Source organism: Cavia porcellus, unplaced genomic scaffold (genome assembly GCF_034190915.1).
Source record: "Cavia porcellus strain 051 isolate PalLab524CR breed Dunkin Hartley unplaced genomic scaffold, mCavPor4.1 scaffold_23, whole genome shotgun sequence".
NCBI classification, from domain to species: domain Eukaryota; kingdom Metazoa; phylum Chordata; class Mammalia; order Rodentia; family Caviidae; genus Cavia; species Cavia porcellus.
In genome coordinates, this window is record NW_026947506.1 from 26,004,978 (window position 1) to 26,027,218 (window position 22,241).

Consider the following 22,241-nt stretch of genomic DNA (forward strand, 5'->3'; position numbering starts at 1 on the left):
GAAGAAGGAAAATAACAATAATTAAGATGTGTTATGTCCGTGTACCAACCGCCCACAAGGAAAATAATCAGTATGTACTGCAAACATGTACTAATGAAAAATTAAAATTAAAGAAAACAAAGGAAATCTAAAAAACAGTCTAACAATTTACAAATATTTGAAAAAACTAGTTTCAGCTATCAAAGTTGTTGTGAGGGGCTAAGTAATTAATACTGTTGTTTTCATTATCAAATAATAGTTTGCAAGGCAAAAAGGGAAATTATATGCAATACTACACAAAGATGGTATCTTGCTCAATTCAGCAAGTAAATAACCTTATGTTTGTGGAATAATTAGTAACTAGTAACTTAAAAGAAGTCTAGTGTTCCAAGATCCCTAGTACATTTCCAAAGCTAGAAGGATCATCCCATATTTACAGAAAGTTATTATAGTTTTACAGTAACCAAGTGCAGATAAACTGGAATATTTATCTGCATAAAATTTCAGGAAATTTTCTATAAATGTAAATCAGAAATAGGAAGTGCACTTCCTTGGGAAGCAGTTAATAGACAATTTTAATTACTATAGGTAAGGCAATCATGACTAGTAATTTTGATCTCTGAGACTTTATCGTTAAAGTATTGGAATGGAGGAGGAGGTCAGGGTGATTGTATTAGATATGGTAAAGGTTCAGAAATTAGGAATAGTGAGACCACGTAGGCACACCAAGTGAGTTACATGGGTCTGCAGAGGACAGTAGAAGAGGAAGAGGTGCTGTATGGGGTAGAGAGGTGGTAAATGCATATCAACTGGATTTTCTCCCAACAGCAATGGAGAACCAGAGAAGGTGTTAGACAGATGACTTTTACGATCGTATGTCCTTTAAAAATATTACTGTAGATGCCATGTGAAGGCAGAGTGGGGAGAATGAGATTGGAGGCAGAGAGACCAGTTAGGAGGTTCCTGCAATAACTGAAATGAGAGTCAATGGTGAATTAAACTAGGACACACACGATGGGCATGGACAAACGAGCTCAAAAAGGGATGTTATTGGTCGGATTAAGAGAATGTGGTGATTCCATGAGGTTTGGCAGTGTGAAAGAGGAAAGGAAATGCGTCAAGGTTTAACTCCAAGCTTTCTGACTTGGGCATGGCTATGACATAGATGTGATTTGTCCCACGGAGGTTCATGTGTTAGAAGCTTGATCTCCAGTGGAACAGGAGTGATGTTGTGGGCCACATTAGGCAAAGGTACTGGGAGATTACCTTGGAGGACCCAACCTTGGAAAGAGTACTAGGCTCTTACAGGAATGATTTAGAGACTGGCTGAGTTCTCAGGAGAGTGGACTGCTATACAGTGAGATGATTCACAATTCTGATCACTTATGCACACAACTGGCTCCCTTATACTTTTCTACCATGTGTGACACAGCCAGAGGGTCCTCACTAGACATGAGCAGTGTGCTGACTGGACATTCCAGTCACTGCAATTGTGAGCCAAAATAAACTTGTTTTCTTTGTACATGACCCACCGTCCACCAGGCATTCTGTTATAACAATTTAGAATCACACTGGTGATGCCTATCATGGAGCAAGAGCACTCAAAAGGACGAAATTTTAGAGAACAAACTATGCATTCAATTTGAGAAATGTCCTCAAAAATGGAAAAGTAAAAAAATTTTTGCTGCAGTAGAAGCAATCAATGAGTCTGTGAATATACTCAATATTCTCATGTTATTACATTTAGTTGCTGTATATACAGCTATTCTCACACTGTATGTTCATTAGAACTTCCCTTTAATCTTTCATTCATGTATTTACCCTGACCACATGCTAATTATTAGATGAGTGAATGCTATCTGTGTAAATGATTAGTAGGAAATGTGCCTTTTGATCAATCTTCTAAGTAAATCACACAATGATAATATATTATTAATATTTTGCAAAGGATAATTAGAATCTTAGGCTCATTTCATGGATGGAAGAATCCAGCAAAGGATCCAAAAATTAACTCACAGAAGCTCCAGGGCAAACTGCTGCCCCATGTAACCTTTTTTTCAGGCTGAATAGAAAACTGTCTAAAGGTATAAAACTATATTACAATTACACTATGCTTGCAAAGACTACCACTATTAAAATCTAGTATTTTCTTCAATCCTGCAGGTTAGCATAAGAGTACCTGATAATATTTGCAAATTATGTACCAGAATTCAAACATGGCACATTTTAGATGCATAGAAGAAAGAAACTCTAGAAATTATTTCATGTTATAAATACAAGAAGAAATGATTTCTAATGATTATACAGCAGGACTTCAAAGAAAATAGGTTGTCAGTGCTGTCAGAAGAGAGTATCTTATTTAGGGAGGATGATATTGCCAGGTTGAAACTAAGTTTTGGATATTCAATGCCTATTGAAAAGCAGACTTCCTTCTCAAACAGATTCCACTAAAGTCAGATATATTACTTTTAACTTACTCAAAGAATACTCACTAGGAATACTTCAGTGCCAGTAAGGGTAAATTATTAGCTGCTCACTTGATTGTCTTGAAGATTTTCCTGAACACTCCCTATAGTGTTCAGGAATGGGACTGTCTCCTTAGCTGGTTCCTGAACCAGATCATTAAACCTATATCTTTGTATTACAGTTTTTCTTGAACTTGAAACTGCCTTTTGAAGTGGCCCCCTTGCCATGATTCTGACTGATTGCTCATCTGAAATCTAGCAAACAAGGTATGGGTGGGGGGATCAGTTTCAGGTTGAAATTCAACCAGCATCAGAAGGGTAGTAAAATCTGCTCTTTATCAGGACCATGTGAAAATGAGGGAACATAGGAAGAAAATGTGGGTGTGACAGTTAGATGTCATCCAAAGAGCAGAGAACTCGGACCTGTTTCTATCAGTTCTGAGATACCTTTTCTTAATCCCTTAGGACTGGGAACCAAGTCGGTTTCCCTGGTTACCAAAGCCCACTTACTAGAGCAAAAGGGCAGGGAAGATATGACATAAAGATTTCTTAAAGGAGAAAGCCAATGTGTGTGTGTGTGTGTGTGTATGCATGTGCGTGTGTACACATGTGTATACACAAACACATCTGTTAGAGCACCATGACTGTAAGCACCACAAAACTAATTTGAATTTGTTACAACAAAAAATAGTTCTTACAATATCTAGCAGAATCTAAACCACAGGAAAAAGTTTGAGCTCTTTTATTCTTAATTCTGAAAACCTCAAGGAAAGGATAAAGATCAATAAATATGTATGTAGTAAGTTGGTGGTGGGGGGAGCTTTGTAGGAACCATGTGGCTGATGGGCTGGGGGAATGGGGGGTAGGGAAACCAGTCTGATAAAAAGAGTAGACAGGGATACTAGATACACAATGCAGTAAATGCCATTGCAACATATCATAATACTTAAAATGGGATTTCTGAATCAATTGGTCATCTACTTGCAAAAAAAAAAAAAAAAAAAAGAGCTAAGATAGGGAAACCCAGGGCAGATTTGATAGAGAGATGCCTTGCCACGAGTATGCACCAATGGCAGGACAGGGTTTTCTCTCTCCGTGACCGTTCCCATCCAAAGGCTCATGCCCATCCTTCTTTCCACTCACCTGACCAAAGCCATGTGTTGAAGCTTAGTGAAAAGAGGAGGGAGTAGGGTGGGGGTTTGGAAGAAAGAGCAAAGGCTGGCTTTGGGGATAGCAAGGACAGAACATCTCAATTTGACACAGGATTTACAGGCACCCAAGTGAGGGAAAGGGCGGGCAGGAAAAGCATTTCAGGTAGCCTTGGGAAGTGGCGGGGAGATGTTGGCAGGGGCTGAGGAGAGAAGTTCACAATGCATCTGCTGGAGATTGGAGGTCTTTGGTTCCAGTTACTGCTCCATATGTATCTTTCTCCACTAAATGTCAAATGAGAGAAATGCAGTTGCTCTTCAAGGCCACAGAGGGCAGGTTCCAGGATCCTCATAGGTGTCCAGATCCTCAGATGCTCATGCTCTTTATATAATATTGCATTGTATTTGTAACATAACCTCTGTCTTCTCATATACTTAATCATCGTCTCATCTACTTAGTCATCTTCAGGTTATATTTCATATGTAATACAATCTAAATTCTATGTAAATAGCTGATAGACTTTTAAAAAAAGAATTAAAAGAAAAAATGGAAATAGAGCTTTTGTAAATGGGAAGAGGATCAAGATGTGGAACGAGCAGGGAATGATGAAAGGGGTGGGGGGTGAAAACAGAGTTAAGAGATGTTATGTATAAATTCCCCATGATAAATGTTATCATTATGTACTGCAAATGTGCACTAAAAAATAAAAAGAAAGAAAGCACCCCTCCCCAAGAAATATCCATCCAGGTGCAATTTGTTTTCATTCTGGAATATTCTTGGCTTGAGATTGGCTGTCTCACATGAGTCTAACCAGGATTACACTTCATCTTTGGGTGCAATGTCATCTTACCTATTCATTTTGTGAAATTTTTCTTGTGTTCTCTTTGATTTGCTTACTTTTTGAAGGAAAAAGTCCTCCCTGGGACTGGTCAAATTTAATCTGTTCTTAAACCAACATCAGAAAGGCTTTAACTTTGCTTTCTGGGTCAGGATCTTATAATTAAACTTGAGTCTTCCTACATGAACACATAACTGGTGTACTAACCCCCTGGTTTGTCACACACCAGCCTTGCCAATCCTATAAATGAAAGAGATTCAGCAGAAACACTACAAAATAAAAAATAAAATGCTGTAGTGTTCAAATTTTGTTCTCTTTGTAAACTAATGTTTGAGGTAAATACAGCTATAAACTAACATTGTAGGATTTTTATTTCATTTAAATCTTTTTATTTCAAAAGTAATATTTTATATGTTTTCCTATCATGTATAGATTCAACTGTATAGTGGATTAAATAGCTTCTTGGATAAGAAATACTTATATTTCTGATTATATAAAAGTGAATGTTAATCCAGGTATAGTGGTACACACCTCTACTGTCAGATCCCTTGGTGCCTGAGGCAGGAGGATCACAAGTTTGAACCCAGCCCAGAAATTTAGCAATTCAGCAAGACATCTCAAAATAAAAAATAAAAAGAATTGCCAGTGTAGCTCAGAGTGAGGTCCAGGGTTCCAAAATAAAAGATGAGTATTAATTTTCAGTCAATTAACATAATTGTTATGTTAAAGTTAGGACATACTGGAGCCTCTATTGCTTTTGTTTGGTGTGGCAAATTCTTCCTCTTCTGTTTTCTCTTCTTTTTCAATTTTTTGTCTTTTTATATATGAAGGAGTCAAAGTGTTTGCAAGAGAAGACTCTTCTGCGAATACACCTTGACAGTGGACTCTTGCTGAAGAAATGGACTTTGTTTCACAGATATCTGAAACTAATGGCAGGATGTGTTTAAATATTTTGTTTCAAAACTTTGGTTGAAAAATGAAAGATTATGAAATGCTACATTTTCTTGACACAGCTAGTCAGCTGTATTCTGAGAAGTCTGAATTTCTGTGTTGAATTAAAAAGTTAATTTTGTGCTTTTTTGTCAATATTGTAGAAGATGCTCAGTGAATGGGCTGCAGGTAAGCAGTGATGCTCAAACTGATGGCCTTTGAAGTATGTGCCAGTGAGACATGTAACAGACACTCAAAGGGTGAATGAATGATTTTGTCAGTTACTCAATATCACCTATCATAGTATTTAGCCAACATTTCTTTAAATGTGCAGTGAACATTTGAGACAACTTCTAAGGCTCCATTGACCAAGAAATTCCATTTCAACACATTTTCTTAAGTTGGCTGACAGTAATGTTAGATATACTTGAAGTATATACACCAAAAAGAATGAATATATAAGTAATGTATTTTCCATAGACTAATTATAAAGTATATTAATACTAATTACTATACTAATAATATATATTGTACTAACTAAAATAATGTTTTAGAACTTGAAATTTGACTTAGTCAGAAAAACATGACAAAATGTGATGTAATTTTTCTTGAAATAAGTTCAAGGAAGGAGAAAGGAGGGAGAAAAAGAAGAAAAAGAAAAAGGAGAAGAAAAAGAAGGAGGAGGAAGGGACAAAGGAGGAAAAAAGAAGGAAACATATCCACCAATAATGGAGAAATTATCAAAGACCTTTGAATTTTACTTTTTATATTTTTCTAATTATGTATCATAAACATCCATTGTTTTCATAATTCAAAAAAATGTTTAAAAATAATCAGTACCATAGTTTGGATCTTGAGGGCCTTCTTCCCCCAGCCCCCATATTAAAGGGCCAATCCGTAGCATGGCACTCTTGGGAGGTGGCAGAATCCTTCGGGGTGCGTTTGTTAGAGGGCTTAGGTTACTGATGTGTGCCCCAGAGGGCCACCGGGGCTCTAATTCTTTCTCTTTGCTCCTCTGCCATGAAATGCAGCCTAGCTACCTATTCCCAAACAACGAGGCCAATTTACCATGAACTGGAACTACCAAAACTGTGAGCCATAAATAAACCCTTTCCTTCATAAGTTGATAATTTCAGTATTTTTTTACAGTGAAGAAAAATTGACAAACATACTGAGTGAAATTTCCTATAAGTTTATTCCAATACGTCTTAACACGACATTTACAGTATAGAAGGTAACAAGTTTCAGTGCATACAAATTTTAAGAAACTAAACTTCAATGGAAGCCAAGGCTTGCCAATGTTGTTAATGATAACATCAATTTTGTTTTAACTGTTTGGGAGAGACAGTTACTTAAAGAAAGGCTAAGATTATTGCTTAAAGTCAGTAGTGTAATGTGGTATAATTCTGCTTATCACTGGCTATCTGGAAAGGCAATAAGCCCGGGAGAAATGGGAACTAAAGATTGAGAAAATCTATAAAGCATCATCTAATTAAAGAGGATATAAGGCTAAATATTTTTAACATCATCTCTCCTCTTTGTTAATTTTTCAAATTTCCTAAATTTAGAAATGCTAATTCATAATGGAATATATTGAAGATATTTCTGCTGTTTAAAAGGAAGTAAGATTGTTACAAATAAAATAAATGTAAATTATTGATAAACTGTTTCAGATCTACACAACAACTTTAAAGAGAGATCTTTAAAACCAGTAAACCATGGTAAAATATTAAGTCTTCATTGTTAAGTGTATTAACAATATTAGGTCCTATAGACCGAAAATGGGAAGCTGAATTGTACTTTTATCTCCTCAGCATGGAATCAGGAGAGAGTGGTAAATGAAGTGGAGGATTTGACATAGAATCAATGACCGTTAGCCAAACTTTTTTCAAATTTTAATTTTTACGTATGTCACCTGGACATTCTTGTTCAGCAGGTCTCCTAAAGTTTTCCCAGTTATTCATTGCTAGTAAGCCCCCAATGGCGTGTGAAGTACAGCTTGAGTAGCAGGAGGTTAAAGGACTGTGGTGGTTAGGGTGGTGTCTCCATTTGATTGGCTTTGGGACTTTCCCCAGGGATTGGAGGAGCACGCTTCTTAATGTGACTCGGTGGATCATGGAGGTATGACTTGGGTTCTGGGTCTGGTCTCTGGTCCCTTCCTCCTTGACACTGCTCCTCTTATCTGCTTTCTGGCAGTCATGAACTAAATATCTTTGCTCTGCCACTCCCTTCTGCCATGATTTTCCTGTCTTGGAGCATCTGACTGTGAATTGAAACCATGAGCAAATTAAACCTCTCGTCCTTTAAATCATGGATGTGTCTTAAACATGAGAACTCTGACTAATATGAAGACTTCCTAGATAAGAGAGCCTCAAACTTACATTTTGTATGAGAAAACTTGAGGCTTCCTGTCACCTTACCTAATATGAACCTTTTAACTCATTGTAGACTCCAGCTTTCTGTACTCCTCTCATTTCATCTTTCCAGCAGGCTCAAAAGGAAACACCAATACAGCCAATGTTCATCATATTTTATTATAAACAAGATAGTACACTGAACTGGAGACATGTTGGAGAATCTATACTGCAGGTTTGCATGAACAGGGAAGAATTTGTAGCAGAGTTTGGCTGCTTCTTAAATCACGTATATGATACTGGATTTGAGAAAAAGAATGAAGTTGAATATGCTTCACTCTAGAAAAATAGAAAAGCAGGAAAGTCCAGAGGGGATGGCTGGCCCTCAGCTTTGCTTGCTTGAGCTGCTAACTGGGTCCTTCTCTATAGGAGATCTCTGAGAGCAGAACCTGGGGTAGATGAAAGGGATGTATGCCTTGGAGAATTTGTGGAGAAGATTCTTCCAACATGTAAGGTGAGGAAGCTCCAGGTGCCAAAACAGAAAAGATGCAAACTCAGTAATGAAATCTGAGAGTAGTGGCCCTTATGACATAAGGGAATGAAACTCCTAGCTTACTAGATGTCAGGTATGAATTCAGGTTCTCTAAAATCAAAGACTAAATTTTAGGAACAACAGAGGTTAAGAACCAAATATATTTATTGAGAGAAAGAACACGTCTGTCTGAGAGAGGAGGATCCCGCCTTTTCTCAGGATTTTTGCAGAACAAAACCATGAGGTGAGGCAGGTACATGATGGGGAAAAATGCGAACTCGCAAGGTGGGCAGGCATGAGGTGGGACACCACTACAGTCAACCAATAATATTATGAGTGTAGTTGCACAGGTAAAATTAATTAAATCGGGATCCATTAGGGAAGAGAGTCATTTAGCAAGTGAATACAGAATAGGAACTTTGCTGGTAAGGGGTTGGGTTAATGGCACCTTCTGGTTTCCTCAAGGTGATTGATACCTAGAATATCAATCTTTGATGTTCATACTTAGGGCATGGGTACATTTATTTTGTTTTTTGGCTTGAGATCTGGCCTGCAGCAGAGGTATCTGTCTTCTCCAAGGTTGCAAGGTATCTGGTTTTCTGCACAGGCTCCTTTGAGAGCCCAGCCCTGTCTGACTGCCTGTAATATTTCTAACTAACTCAGCTGCCTATAGCACTTACTAGCAACAGATTTTAAGAAGACCCCTTCAATGTAGGCTTTCAACTGATCTCCACTCCTATTCTATCATCCTCAGAGTGCCAGGCAGCAGTGACCTGAGAGAAGATAACACTCAGGTGGTCTAAGACCAGATAAATTTGGAGAAAGATTACCAGTTTCGGAGAGATAAAAGCCAGAACCTCCTCAGGTTGTGAAGTCTTGAAAATTTTAAGGGCCCACACATTGACTGTTGGAAAGAAAAACAGAACTTGGAAAGAAAAAGTTGCCTGGAATCCAATGGCAATTTTACCAGCATTTAATCATTCCATCTCTGGAGGTTCTATCTGACTTCTCACCAAAATAAAATTGAGTAATAAATCAAGAGCATCCCGCGTGGAAGATAGTGGTGATAATTTTCCTTATTTCAGTTCCTTGTCCTGGTCACATCTATTTTTCACCAAGCAGAGGAGAGTGTCAATTTTAAGAAGCTATGTTCTACAAGTTTCTTGGTGGATCTAGCTCAACAGAGAAAAAGAAAAAAAAATGACAGTTTGCAAAAGAGTCAGAAAAATAGAAGAGTTTAGCTTATTTCCAATTCCTGGGGATATTGGATTGGGAAATTTCATAGCCTCTTTGGTTTGCACAAATGGTCTTTCTGGAACTTGGAGTCCATCATGAGTAGTTTGGTCTTGGTCTGCTTTGCAACAGATCTGAGAAATTCTTGGGTGGACAGATTGATATTTAGGGGTCTGGGCACTTGCCTATGGCTGTCCAAATGCCTTTGGAGTGGTCTACCTTCATTCCCTTGTGGATAATGATTAGCATCCTGGAAGACAGAGCCCAGCAGGGTTAAGGGATGTTTAGGCCTAGTGAGAAGATAACTGCCTAAGAGATGACACTGTTATGGCCTCTGACCTACTGAGAAATCATAGTTTGAGTGAAGGATAGCTAGAAGCTCAGGGAACAGAGAGTGGAGTCTGTACTATTAATTCATGAGACCCAGATAGTCAAATAGGGCCCTGAGAAATCTATCACAGATGGCCATTTATGCTGCTCTTTGCTACTTATTAGCTTATCACTGAATGGAAAACAGGAAATGCCTATCTTTGGGTAAGATACTGCAGATTCCTGAGGAATAGGAAATTCACAATGTCCAGCAACAGGGAGAGGGGATCAATTATTCCAAAGGATGTAAGTAATACAATGATTGCACAGATTTTACCAAGAACGATTTAAATTCTATCTTGAATATTCATCTATAGAAGGCACCTAAGAAAATTATAAAAAATATATAAACAATAGAGACTTAAAAATTTCAGTTTTTCAAAAAAAATATTTCAGTGTTCACATACCAGAAGATGTCAACTTAAAGGAGCAAATATAGATGCTAAATGCTTGTTGAAGTATCAACTATCCTTTGTAGAGCCTCTCCACTGCAAAGATGACTTTATATTCATTCCATATATATTTGAATGGGACGGGACAGCAAAGTTAGGATAATTAGCAAGTGATGATAATCACAGTCCTTGTTTGCAAACAGCCAAATCCTAGCCTACGTTCGACCTCTTCCCCTGGCGTGACCTTTAAGCAACCATCTCCCCTACAAGGGGGATCATAGAAGAGACTGCTGAGATAGTTAAGTGACATAATTCATAATCAGGTATACACCCAGCAATTGATTTATATTCTAAGTGCTTAAAAAGTACCCAAATAACCACAGAAACTGGAACAATAATAAAATAAACCATAGCATTAGCTATGGACTTCGCTGAGTTTGGACGGTTAGAAGAAACATACATCAGACCCTTCTCAAAACCAGAGGTGACTGCCCGGAGCAGACGAGGCTAAAACTACATTTCCCAGCAGGCTTCGGGCCAGCTCCTTGCTCCTCCTGCTTCCGGGTCTGTCACATGACTCCTCTGCAGCACCATGGAGGAAGCTGAAGAGCAGGTAAAGGCGGCCAGTGCTAGTTAGGAGACTGGGGACTGACAACCTCGAGCTAGAAGGTTGGGGTAGCCGAGGGGATGTGTGTGAGGTCTAAGAGGTCGGGGAAGAATGGCAGAGGCTTCTGGGGAACGGAGGGCCGAGGTCTTCTGGTCTCCCAGGAGGGTGCGGGATTGCGCCCAGACACAGCCCCTTGTCTTCTGGGGTCGCTTTGCTTTCGTTGGGCCTTCTCTGTGGCCTGTTCACAGTGAAATTCAAGCGACTGAAATTTAAGTTGTTTGTTTTCCCTTGGAAGTAGAATGTGAGAGACAGGAAGGAAGTAGAGCATGAGTTTTGTTTTCTGTCTGTTGGGTTTAGGTAGGAGCTAAGTAAAACAGTACTGGCCGTGCGAGAGGGAATTTATTTGTGGTGTTTGTGGATCTGGAATGCCTAGACGCTGAAGCAGATTCCCTTTCTTAACAAATGTGTCTTTGGAGTGTTTAGTTCCAAACGTCGGATGGAGGTAATTACACAGTCTTTAGTGTGGATTAAGATGAAATGCGTTGATGCACAAACACACAAGTTTCGGGAGCAGTAAGTGGGATTATTTGTGGCCAGTAAGACATCAGATGGCAATGACCAGTCACCTGTTAACCTGGCTGTGGAGTTTTGAGTAGAAATTAGTGGTGAAATTATGGTTTACTTTCATATCACAGTAGTGGAAGCCACACATTAAATGAAAGGACAGAATAAAATAAAAATGACAGAGAAGACAACCTAGGCCAGATTAATGGGAGGGATTAATTTCTGTTTCCAGAATCAGTTCACTTTGGCATGTTCTTTTCCCTCTCAAGTTAACAGAGCTCTCAGTTGCTGTGATTATTCTAAGAAACGATATGATGAACCGTTTAGTATCAGATGCTTATCTAGTTCATTACTTTAACATTTGCATCATACTTTATTTATTTTTGTATTTTGGTACTGGAATCCAACTCGGGACCTTGCACTTGCTGGGCAGGTGCTGTGCCGCTGAGCTGTATCCCTGGCTTCATCATAGTTTAGTATCATTCCATAATGCAAATTTGCCCTCTGTATGTATCATGTATCCTGGTAATTAAGAAATTTGACTAAGTAACTGTAGTAACAAGAGAATCTCTTACCTAAGATTTGTACCTCTTTTTTTCATCCTAGGTAGACACAGAAAAACACTTTATAAAGAACGTATCATTTTGTGACTCTTTGCTCCATTAGTGGTGAGATTGTTTTTCATATTGTTCATTTTAGGTTGAAATAGGATTGTTTGTGGTTTTACATGAAAACAGAAAGCTATATTCCTTGAGTTCTTAGACGCAGCATAACAGATCTACCTTAGAACTAAGAGACTTGCTCTTAGTATTTACCACTGTCGTGCAGAAGAGCTTGGCAAAGCTGTCTGACATAAAAGAACAAAAAAACAAAAGTACACAGAAAGATTGGGAATAATAAGAATGTTTTACATTCATACAACTTCCCAGTTTGTAAAATTCTTTCACACTATATTTGGTCCTTCCACAAGAATTCTCTAAGGTCAGTATTGTGTTACAGAAGTGAAACGAAACATTTTCTGTGTTCCAAGCCTTTCAGTGGCTTTCCAAGCCAGTGCTTTCCCAGTATCCTACTTGCTCGTAGGATCCTGCCCCATACACACCTAACCACCCTTTTCGGCTCTCATTTTCCGCTGCACTCCTTGTACCCTTGTGAAACTGCATCCGCCAGGATGACTTTCTTACTCCTCCTTCTAGAAGCCACTTGTATTCCTTCCTCAGTGGCTTTTAGGACTCCTGCTGTCTTCAGGGCTTCCTCCCTCACTTCCTTTGACAAAGTATTCATTTTAACTGAGGCTATCTGTGATCACTCTTTGAAATTCTCCTCCTGCATTCTTTTCTTCTATATTGTTTATAACCACTTGACAGATATATGTTCCTAGATTTCTATTTTTCTGTGTATTTCTGCATGTTTTTGCTTTTAGAACGTAAGCAACATCATGACAAGGGTTTATGCATTACTTTATGTCAAACACTTGGAATATTATTACTCAATATGTGTGAAGTGATTGAATTTTATAGATAAGTAAAATTCATTGAGGAACTTGCTCAGGCTTATGCCTACAAAAACTATTTAGTCTTTGATCACCAAACTGCATAATTTTTCATTAGAACACCATGCCTTGCAAAAGATACTCAGCAGCTGTCTAAATCATTTTGTTTCTTCTTTATACAGTAAGATTAGTCCTTCGCTTTGATGATTTTCTTCTGTTAGCTTTCTGTTGCTGAGAAAAACAACTTACGTGAAGATTTATTTTGGCTCCCAGTCTCAGAAGTTTCAGCCCATTGTCCCTTGACTCTATTTCCTCTGGACCTGTGAGGCCATCATCATGGCAGAGAATGTGGAAAAAGCAGCTTACCTCATTGTGGGTGGCAGTAGAGTGAGTGAGCCAGGGAGGACACAGTAGGGACAAGATACAGTTCCTAAGAACCCATCTCCTGAGTCTCTGTCATCTACCCACGAACCATCAAATTATGGAAACTCACAAGTGGGTTAATCCACTGATGAGGTCAGAACACTCAGGGTACAGTCATTTACCAAAAGCTCCACCTCTGAAACATTGCTGCTCTGGGGACCCAGCCTTTAATGACCAAACCATAGGTCCTTCAACCCATTCATTTACCTTTGATGCTTTAGCATCCAGTATACGTTAGGAGTGGACTCACCACCCCCAAGTGACTTGAGATTCTGGAAAGACCATAGGCTATTGCCAGAAGCAAGCATTCATGAGCTGTTCTGTTTGTTTAAAGGAAACTTGAATAATTGTGCCACTATTATCAGTGCTTCCAAAATGCTTAGACTTTTCTGTCTGCTTGGGTGGATACATTTTGCATGTCACAGTAGGAAGCCATTCAGTTTGAGAGTAGGCCTTTATATAATTTTTTTTGAAAGCTAAAGTATGCAAAAATGGAATAAATTTGCTAATTATTCCTTTTGTTCCCTTGCATGTGTTTGGAGATGATAACATAATTTTTTTTTTCTTTCTCTGAATGCTTCAGGAATTGAGATATGTATTAAATGAAGTACTGAGATGTTATGGATGAGGGCAAAGGAAGGAATTTTTCTTGGTATTGTGTCTTGGAAGTGCAGACAGCCCTCCAGGATGAGAAACAAAGTTGAACCTCTCAGTATTGTCTGACCTGAGTGTTTTGTTCTTCAGTGATCAACTCTGCCCTTTAATTTTAACTTAAAACAGTGACATCCTCGCTATGTTAACACAATATACAAACTGTTTACAAAGCTTTTCATTAAAATCACTTTTTGGATATGAATGCACAGGCATTTGTAACTCATTGGGAAGCCTTTGCCTTTCGTGAATATAGTAAAGATAGTTGTAAAACTACATTTATATTTTATAAATATATCTTTCACCGAAAGAACTAATCCCCTGCTTTCTGCCTAGAAGTCTTCTAACCAGCAGTTCTTAAATCCAAAATGATTTATAGTTGACCTTCATCATCACAGATGCCCAATAGTATTTGTCCGTCCCCCTTTTATGAGGAACGTTCTGTTCAAAGCCTGTTGTTTGTGTGTCTGTCTTAACATTGCCCACAGATTGCTGAGTCCTCAAGAATAAGGATGAGTGCTTACTCCTGTCCATATCTTCAGAAGGGCTGGTGCTAGGTGTTAATGATAAAACGTCTGAATGAATCTGTTATGGGAAGGATTGTTTTCTCAGTTGTTGAATTGTAAACTAGGTTCAGTAGAGTTTGTGTGAAATTTTTTTATTTGAAACTTTGGAATATTATTAATTGAAATATAGATTACATTCTTTATATTTGCATTCCTCACCCATATAGTACTTAGTATTGAATCCAGGGCCTTCATACTGAGCTACATCTTCAGTCCTTTTAAAAAATCAATTATCATTTTTTTCAAATTTGAGACAGGATCTCGTTGTTCATGCTAAGTGGCCTAGACGAGGCTTGCACTTGTGATTCTGCTGTCAGAGTGCTGGGGCTGCAGGCCTGTGCCATCATGCACAGCTAACATTCACTTTGTTCCATACTCTCACCAGCTCTGGATATGTTTTATCATTTGTACCCAACCAAACTGAATCATGGTCTATTCAACTGTTTGCACAGTCTGACTATCTGTTCTTTGATCAAATGGGAGAATCTACTTTGAATTCTCTCCCTGTACTTTCAAAACCAGGGAATTTCCATCCACACTGTAGAACATTTAGAGATTGTCAGATGACACAGTCTATGATCGTGCATAATGGCCCTGCGTACATAAAATGAGTCAACACATACTGGTACCTCAGTTTTTTTGCCTGTAAGTTGGGAATTTTTCTAGGACTCTTGGAGTCTAAAATGAAGTGTGTGAAACTGGTTAGGTTGAAATGGTTGTCTTATTAATAGGACAAAACGTAGTTATCCAAACCTGAAGTTGATTTGTAAATGCACAATTCTGTTTTCTTCTAAGACATGTCTTTTAAAAACAACATTACCAGTAATTAAGGGAAAAGCAAGGCCCAAACAAGAAGTTGCAAAAGCACATATCAGATTTTTAGAGGGTTCTGTTTTTCTCTGTGGAGCAAAGCACTGCCACAAATAAACTTATCTAGACTTGCGGATTCCTTTCAAAGGTTTTCCACACTCCTTCATCTGGGTGATTAGCTGGATGCCAGTATCCTAGCTGATTATTAGTAGTATCCGCTTTGTCACTGGTAGCCTGTATTGTGCATCTGTCTTGTATGTCTAGAATTGCATAATATTTATCTTTCTGTGTTTGGCTGAGTTCAGTTAGAAAACAGTACAGTTTTATAACTTAATTTCATGACTCACAGCTAGGATTCTTTGAACCTAGAAAATGTTTGAAAAGCCATACATTGTTTCTAAATGATAACCTTCCTCAAGGTTCAGACTTGTTTCTTGGATCCCTTGCTGGGGATATTTATGCCTTCATCTCTGTCTCTAGAATATCAAGTAAAGGGGCTTGGTGCAAACATGAAGCTAAAATGTAACAGAAGTCGAGGCCGATTCCTGAAGTTCCTCATGTATGGCTTTGGTAGGGTGGTGGATAAAATGTAGACAACATCATTGTCCGGGAGGGCTGTGCTAGTGCTGAGGTTTGACCAGGGGTCCCAGAATAACTGTTCTTGATTGGTGCCAGCCGCAGGAAGCAGCCACAGGAAGCTCTTTTCACAGCCCAGTTCATCCCACAGACTCAGCTTCTGCCATCTGTGAGCCTTGCGGTGTCAGATTTGGGCACTATATTTTTTCCTGGTGTGGAACAATAGTGTAATTTGATGTTGAATTTTTGGGTTGACCTTGCTGTTTGGGGGTTTATGGGGGTTTTGGTTTGTTTTGTTTAGTGAAGAATACGCTTTTATCCTCATGTGTATTTGGGCTCCAAATAAAAACTGTTTAGGTTTAATGTTAAATGTTAAAAAGAATTTAGTCAAGCATCTTTTTAGAATTCTAGATATGGGAAATAAGAATCTAGATGTAGCTTATTGGTATAGTTGTCAGTCCTGTTTTGCTAGTAGTAATAACTTAGTATGCAGGAATTCCTAGGAATGGGAGATACTAAAGTCCTTAAATTCAGCCTCATTGTTCTGATCTCAGGGGGTCTTAAAAAAATTCAAGATGCTATGATACAGACATAAATGTAAATAAAGCAACTATAAGCAATATGTAATACATGTTCAGCAAAAAAGTTAGAATAGTAACTTTTTAAAAAATAAAATTTTTCGTGTAGTTAAGGTATATACTATGATGCTAGGAGATAAATATTTACAGACTTGTAAATACAGAACAATGGTTACTATGGAACAAATTAACATCTCCATTCTATCTTATGGTTACTTGTTTCCTCTTGAAGGAAGAACATCTTAATCTATGCATTGAGCAGAAATGCAGTAGGTTATTAGCTGTAGCCGTCATATTGTACATTAGGGCGTTAGACTTTTTCATCCTGCATTTCTGCTGCTTTGCATCCCCTGACCTGTATCTCCTCATTTTAAAACTTCCTGTCTCCCAGCATCCACTGTGTTAGCCTCTATCTCTGGGTATTAGACCTTGTTTTCCTTAATATTCCATATGTAAGTGCAGGGATGCAGTATTTTTCTGTGTTTAGCATCTTTAAAGCATTTAGCATAATGTTACCAAGGTTCATCTATGGTGTGACAAATGGCAGAATCTCCTTTTTAAAGACTTATTCCTTTGCGTGTTCATGTGCATGTGCGTGTGTGTGTGTGTGTGTGTGTGTGTGTGTGTGTTACTGTGCTCCATAATAGCTACACCAATCTCAGATTTCACTAGCAGTATATAAAAGCAACCTTAACTCAACATGTTCATCAACACTGGTTTTTTTCCTTGTTTTTTCTTAATTTTATTTCAGAGTTGAACCCAGAGCCTTGAGCATGCTCCACAAGTGCCTGTAAGCCATATTGTCAGGTCCTGTTGTTTTTCTTCCTGATAGTAAACATTCTAATATAGGTGCAAGGTGGTATCTCATGATGGTTTTGATGTGCACTTCCCTGAAAATTGGTGCTTTGAGCACATTTTCATATACCTGTTGGCTATTTTTTATAATTTTGGAGAAATCTCTGTTTCAGGTCCTCTTTTTTTTTAAATTCTGTTATGTGTTTTCTTGCTGTTGAGTTGTATGGGTTCTTTATAAACCGTATTAACCCTTTATTAGATATGTGGTCCACAAATGTTTCTTCCCCATCTCATAGTTTGCCTTTGCATTTTGTGATTGTTCCCTTTGCTGTGCAGAAGATTTTGAATTTGATGTAGTCACATTTTTTAGTTTTGCTTTTGTAGCCTGAGCTTTTGGTGTGACATGTAAGAAGTCATCACCATGCGCAATGTCAAACAACTTTTCCATATGTTTTATTCTATGAGTTTTATGGACTCAGGTTTTGCCTTTGGGTCATTTATCTATTTTGAGTTGATTTTTGTGGATGGTATAAAATAAGGATCCCATTTCATTCTTTTGCTTGGAGAAATTCAAGCAAATTTCCCAGCACTGATAATGAAGACACTAACCCTTCACCATTGTGTTCATGGTGCCCTTGTAGAAAAGTAATTGGCCATAGTTATTTGGATTTATTTTTGCCCTCTCCATTCTGTTAGAGTAGTGGGCAATTAATTTTAAAAGTAAAATATATCCAAAAGACGAAGTTCAAGATGAAAAGAAGACTAAAACTAAGAACCAGATGGAGTAAGGAAGAGAGACAGTTTAGCAGGGCAGCAATGATAGTTGTCTTTATTTGAAAAGTTATCAAGTGGCAGAATTATGTATTTGTTTGTTTTTTAAATCATTTTGATGGTGCTAAGAACACAAAGTTATTGTGGAGGATTGTAGCGCCAAATTAATTGAGAACTAAGATTTAGATTAAGATTAACTAATCTACATTGGCATGTAGAAGACATTCTAATATTTGTCATGGTTAATGCCGTTACTATAATAAAATTTTAAATTGGAAGTAACAGTTCCATTTTACAGATGGCTTTTGAGTACAAGGACTGTGCCTTTCCTAAGACCATACTACAAGGTGCCTGTCACCTATCAAATTCTGGTTGATTTTTGATGTATGAAAACTTTTAAAAGCTAGATTTGCATTTATTGTGCCTGTGCAGCTTGAATTGAATAATGCATACATGGGTTGATTGAAAATAAAACGAGAGAGTGTTTACCTTTAAAAAAAAATACATATTACAGTAAAAGATACATTGCCAGGAATGACAGGGCGTGTTGAGAGTTCAGGGAACGAGTTTGAGTGTTTTGGGGGAGTTAATGGTAACGTGTCTTAACTTAAACATTCACTGATCTGACTTTCTTTAAGCTGTCATTTTTTTTCTTGAAAAAAATGTTAGCTCTAAAATGTCCTTGCTCTGTCTTTTTTGTTGTTGTTCTTTCTTTATCGCATGGATTGTTGTAAAATGCTTACAGTCAGTGTCAGCATATTAGTTGTAACCTTTTATTGCTATTGATATCTATAAGTACGTTAAGTAAATCTTCATTTTGCTGACCTCTTTGAGGGTGCATGGCATCAGCAGATTCTCTCTTCCAGTGGACAGGTGAGAGATGAGCAGGATCAAGTCAATTTTTCCCCTTTTGCTTTATTCCTTCCTTAGCAGGAAGATTCATGGTCTAGCAAGAGGGAAGCTGGGTAGATGGTTTGTCTTAGAGTTACTGACTTAAAGAGAACATGTAAATTACACAGCCTGTGTGAGCAGGGGCTGGCAGGTACCACAGCAGGAGGATTCTTTCTGAAAAACTGTTTTTGCAAGCCAGTCATCTTGACTCAAGCAGACTAACAGCAGAGCAATTAATAGCACACGAGTTTTTCAGTATGAAAGTTGGTTTGTAGATCATTTCAGGTGGCAGCTTCCTCTTCCCCTCTGAGATCAGTGGGATCAGTGAGGCTGCTTTGCCAGATGGATTTGCACTGTAAGCTGGGGAAAGAATCTGCCAGGTCCCCAGGAGAAAAGTTCTTAGTGTGATTTGTTTACCTGCTGACTCCCTGACCCACTGTAGCCGGTCTCATCCTGGTTCTGACAGGTGTGGAGAGGTGGCAGGGGCCGTGTGGCATCCTCTAAAAGTGTAGCTGCAGCTGCCCTCCTGAGAGAGTGGCAGGGGTAGGAATGGCAGGGACACACCTCCTGCAAGTATTTTGTTATTCTTTTGTCTGTCTTCTGACCATTTCTCTGTCTGTGCTTTGCAGGAAACTGGGTCTCTTGAAGAATCTACAGATGAGTCTGAGGTAAGGTGGTGGCAATTCAGGAGCCTTAAGATTGTCACCCACAGTGATCCTGTCTTGTGCTCGCTCTGGTTTGCCAAATGCAACACTCTCTTGGCCCAGCAGGGTGGGTAAAGCAGAGCTGTAAAGTAGAGCTCTGGGGAGGAGCATGTCGGTTTCTCTAAAAGTGTTAAATGGTATAGTTTTAAAACTAAACAGGAAAAGGAACAAAAAGTTTTCAACCTCAATGATATTTTAACTTGAAGTGTGTAGACACTGGAAAAACAGATGCAGAGTTTTAAAAATTAATCTCAATGCTTTAAATACAGCCTTTTTTAAAAAAAGTAAACTTTATCCATTGTATGTCTTACAGTATTTTTTTTTTTCTTCTTCTTCTTTTTTTAAATGGTGCTAGCACCCAATCCAGGGAGCAGACACAAAAGACAAGCACTCTACCATGAGCTACTTCTGCATCCCCAATTTTATTCTTTATTCATTCTTTTAAGGAATGTGATATGCTCATTGGTATAATTCCTGAATCACTGAAATCATTTTAAAATAAAGAAGAAACTACCTCGAAGCTGTTAGTGAGTTATGTTGATGATTGTATCTTAAAAAGAATAAAGTCATTAGGGCTTTAAAAAACTTCCATTTCCTAACTATGCATGAAAAATAGGTTTAAGCATACTACAAATTAATTAGTTGGTCCACTTTATAGATTTACAAGAAGCACATGCTTTCATTTTACCATTCAATTTAGCTCCAAGGAATGAAAGGATATCTGTGGTAACTTGCTGGAAAATCGTAACAGTGTGACCGTGCCCAGGATAGTCTGTTAAACTTGGGTTGATGTTGCATATCGTTAGTAGATGAATTTTGTTGCTTTTGTAGAGAAATGGTGTACTTAATGCATATTGTTCTAGAAGGAAGCAAAAAATATGTGTGTGTGTGTGTGTATGTATATATATATATATATATATATATGAGAGAGGGAGAGAGGCAAAAGGAGAGTCAGTGTTTGTCAACATTTTCATTGTGTTGGATCTCTGTTTCTGTGGTGCTGTGGGTAAGGCACTTCTGAATTTTTTTGTGGATGGGGTGTGATACCTGTTAAATTCTGATAAACTATTGAAAAGCATTTCAGATCACCACTTCTATTTTTGGAAATCTCTAGCTAAGTGAGAACCTGTATTCACAGAGTCACACAGTATTTGAACTCTGGAAATTTTATTTTGCAGATGGGGAGGATGTTGGCAGGCATCTGAGTCTAAATCTTTCTGTACATTCTTGAGGTACTAAATGAGTCAATGAGGGAAACAAATAACAGCACATACAGCCCAGCCTCTGACATCATTAAACGGAGTGCTGCAGACTTTACCCCAGTGGGAAGGTCAGTGCCACTGGAGCCAGCTCTGAGGTGGTTGCTGGAACGCAGAGTCTGGTGGAGGCCGTACGACCGAACTGGTGGCAGAACACAGATGAAATCCACCTCTGGAGAAAGGAGGTCTGAGACCTGGTAGACGTGGGGAATTGAAAGGAAGGGGTCTGGCAGTGTGGTGGTGATACATATAATCCCAGCACTCTGGAAAGCTGAGGCAGGAAGATTGTAAGTTCCAGTCCAGCCTATGCAAGTTAGCTACTTATTGAGACCTTGTTTTGAAATTTAAACAACAAAAAATTAAAAGGGCTGAGGATGTAGCTAGCTCAGTGGAAAGGCCCTGGGATCCATCGTTAGGAGAATGAATGGTGAATGATAAATGTGTGCCTGAGCTTGAAAGCCTGTGGTGAAGGAAAAGGACAAAGCAGAGGAGGTTAAGGTTCCAGAAACAAAGACCATCCCCAGATCAGGACAATCCCCGCTCCCTTCTCCTGTACTTACAAAAGAAGGTGCATTTCATTTTGTCTACATAACTCAAGAACCTGGTGAAATATCCAGATGTCTCACTAGTTCTCCAGGATTATCTGTTATTTCTACCCAGGAAAATCCAAGACATGTAAAAATGAACTGAAACTGCAGGTAATATCTGTACAAAGCTCACAGTGGCAAAAAATAGGAACATAGGGGCTGAGGAGTTAGCTCAGTGGCACAAGATCCTTCCTGGCAAGCGCAAGGTTAAGTTCAATTCCCAGTACCAAAAGAAAAAAAAAACACACACACACAATCAAGAGTTGAATATATATGTATATGTACGTATATATGTATATATGTATGTATATTTGTTGTTTTTGTTGTTTTGCTGGTGGTGGTACTTGGGTCTTTAAACTGTGCTACACTTCTAGCCCTTGTATTATTATATTTAGGTGGGGTCTCACTGACTTCCCCAAGCAGGGCTCAAATTTATGACCTTCGTGTCCCTGCCTCCTAGAGTGTTGGGATTACAGGTGTGTACCACTGCACTGAGCTAAGTCTCTGTAAACAGGCATTAAGATATGAGCCATGCCATTAATCTGAAATTCAAAAGCTCAGAATAGAAGTGGACATAAAGAAGGGAATTTAGGGAATGAGAGTTGGCCAAACTCAGGAAAGAAACTTAGGGAAAAGGTAAAGTTGAAGAGACAGATCCAGTGTCCAGCCTCCTCGTGTCGTCAGCTCTGAGCTCCATTTGTCTTCCGATTCTTGTGCCATCTTGGG

At 38.5% G+C, this 22,241-nt stretch overlaps 1 protein-coding gene across 1 annotated transcript in view; it reads left to right on the forward strand.

Moving 5' to 3' along the window:
* Window positions 1-10,794: 10,794 nt before the first annotated feature.
* Window positions 10,795-22,241, forward strand: part of Vps41 (VPS41 subunit of HOPS complex) — a 147,228-nt gene continuing 135,781 nt past the window's right edge. Inside the window, exons 1-2 of the mRNA XM_003469953.5 lie at window positions 10,795-10,854; window positions 19,595-19,633. Coding sequence (XP_003470001.2) covers window positions 10,834-10,854; window positions 19,595-19,633 — 60 coding nt within the window. The 5' untranslated portion in view covers window positions 10,795-10,833. The remainder of the gene's footprint in view (window positions 10,855-19,594; window positions 19,634-22,241) is intronic.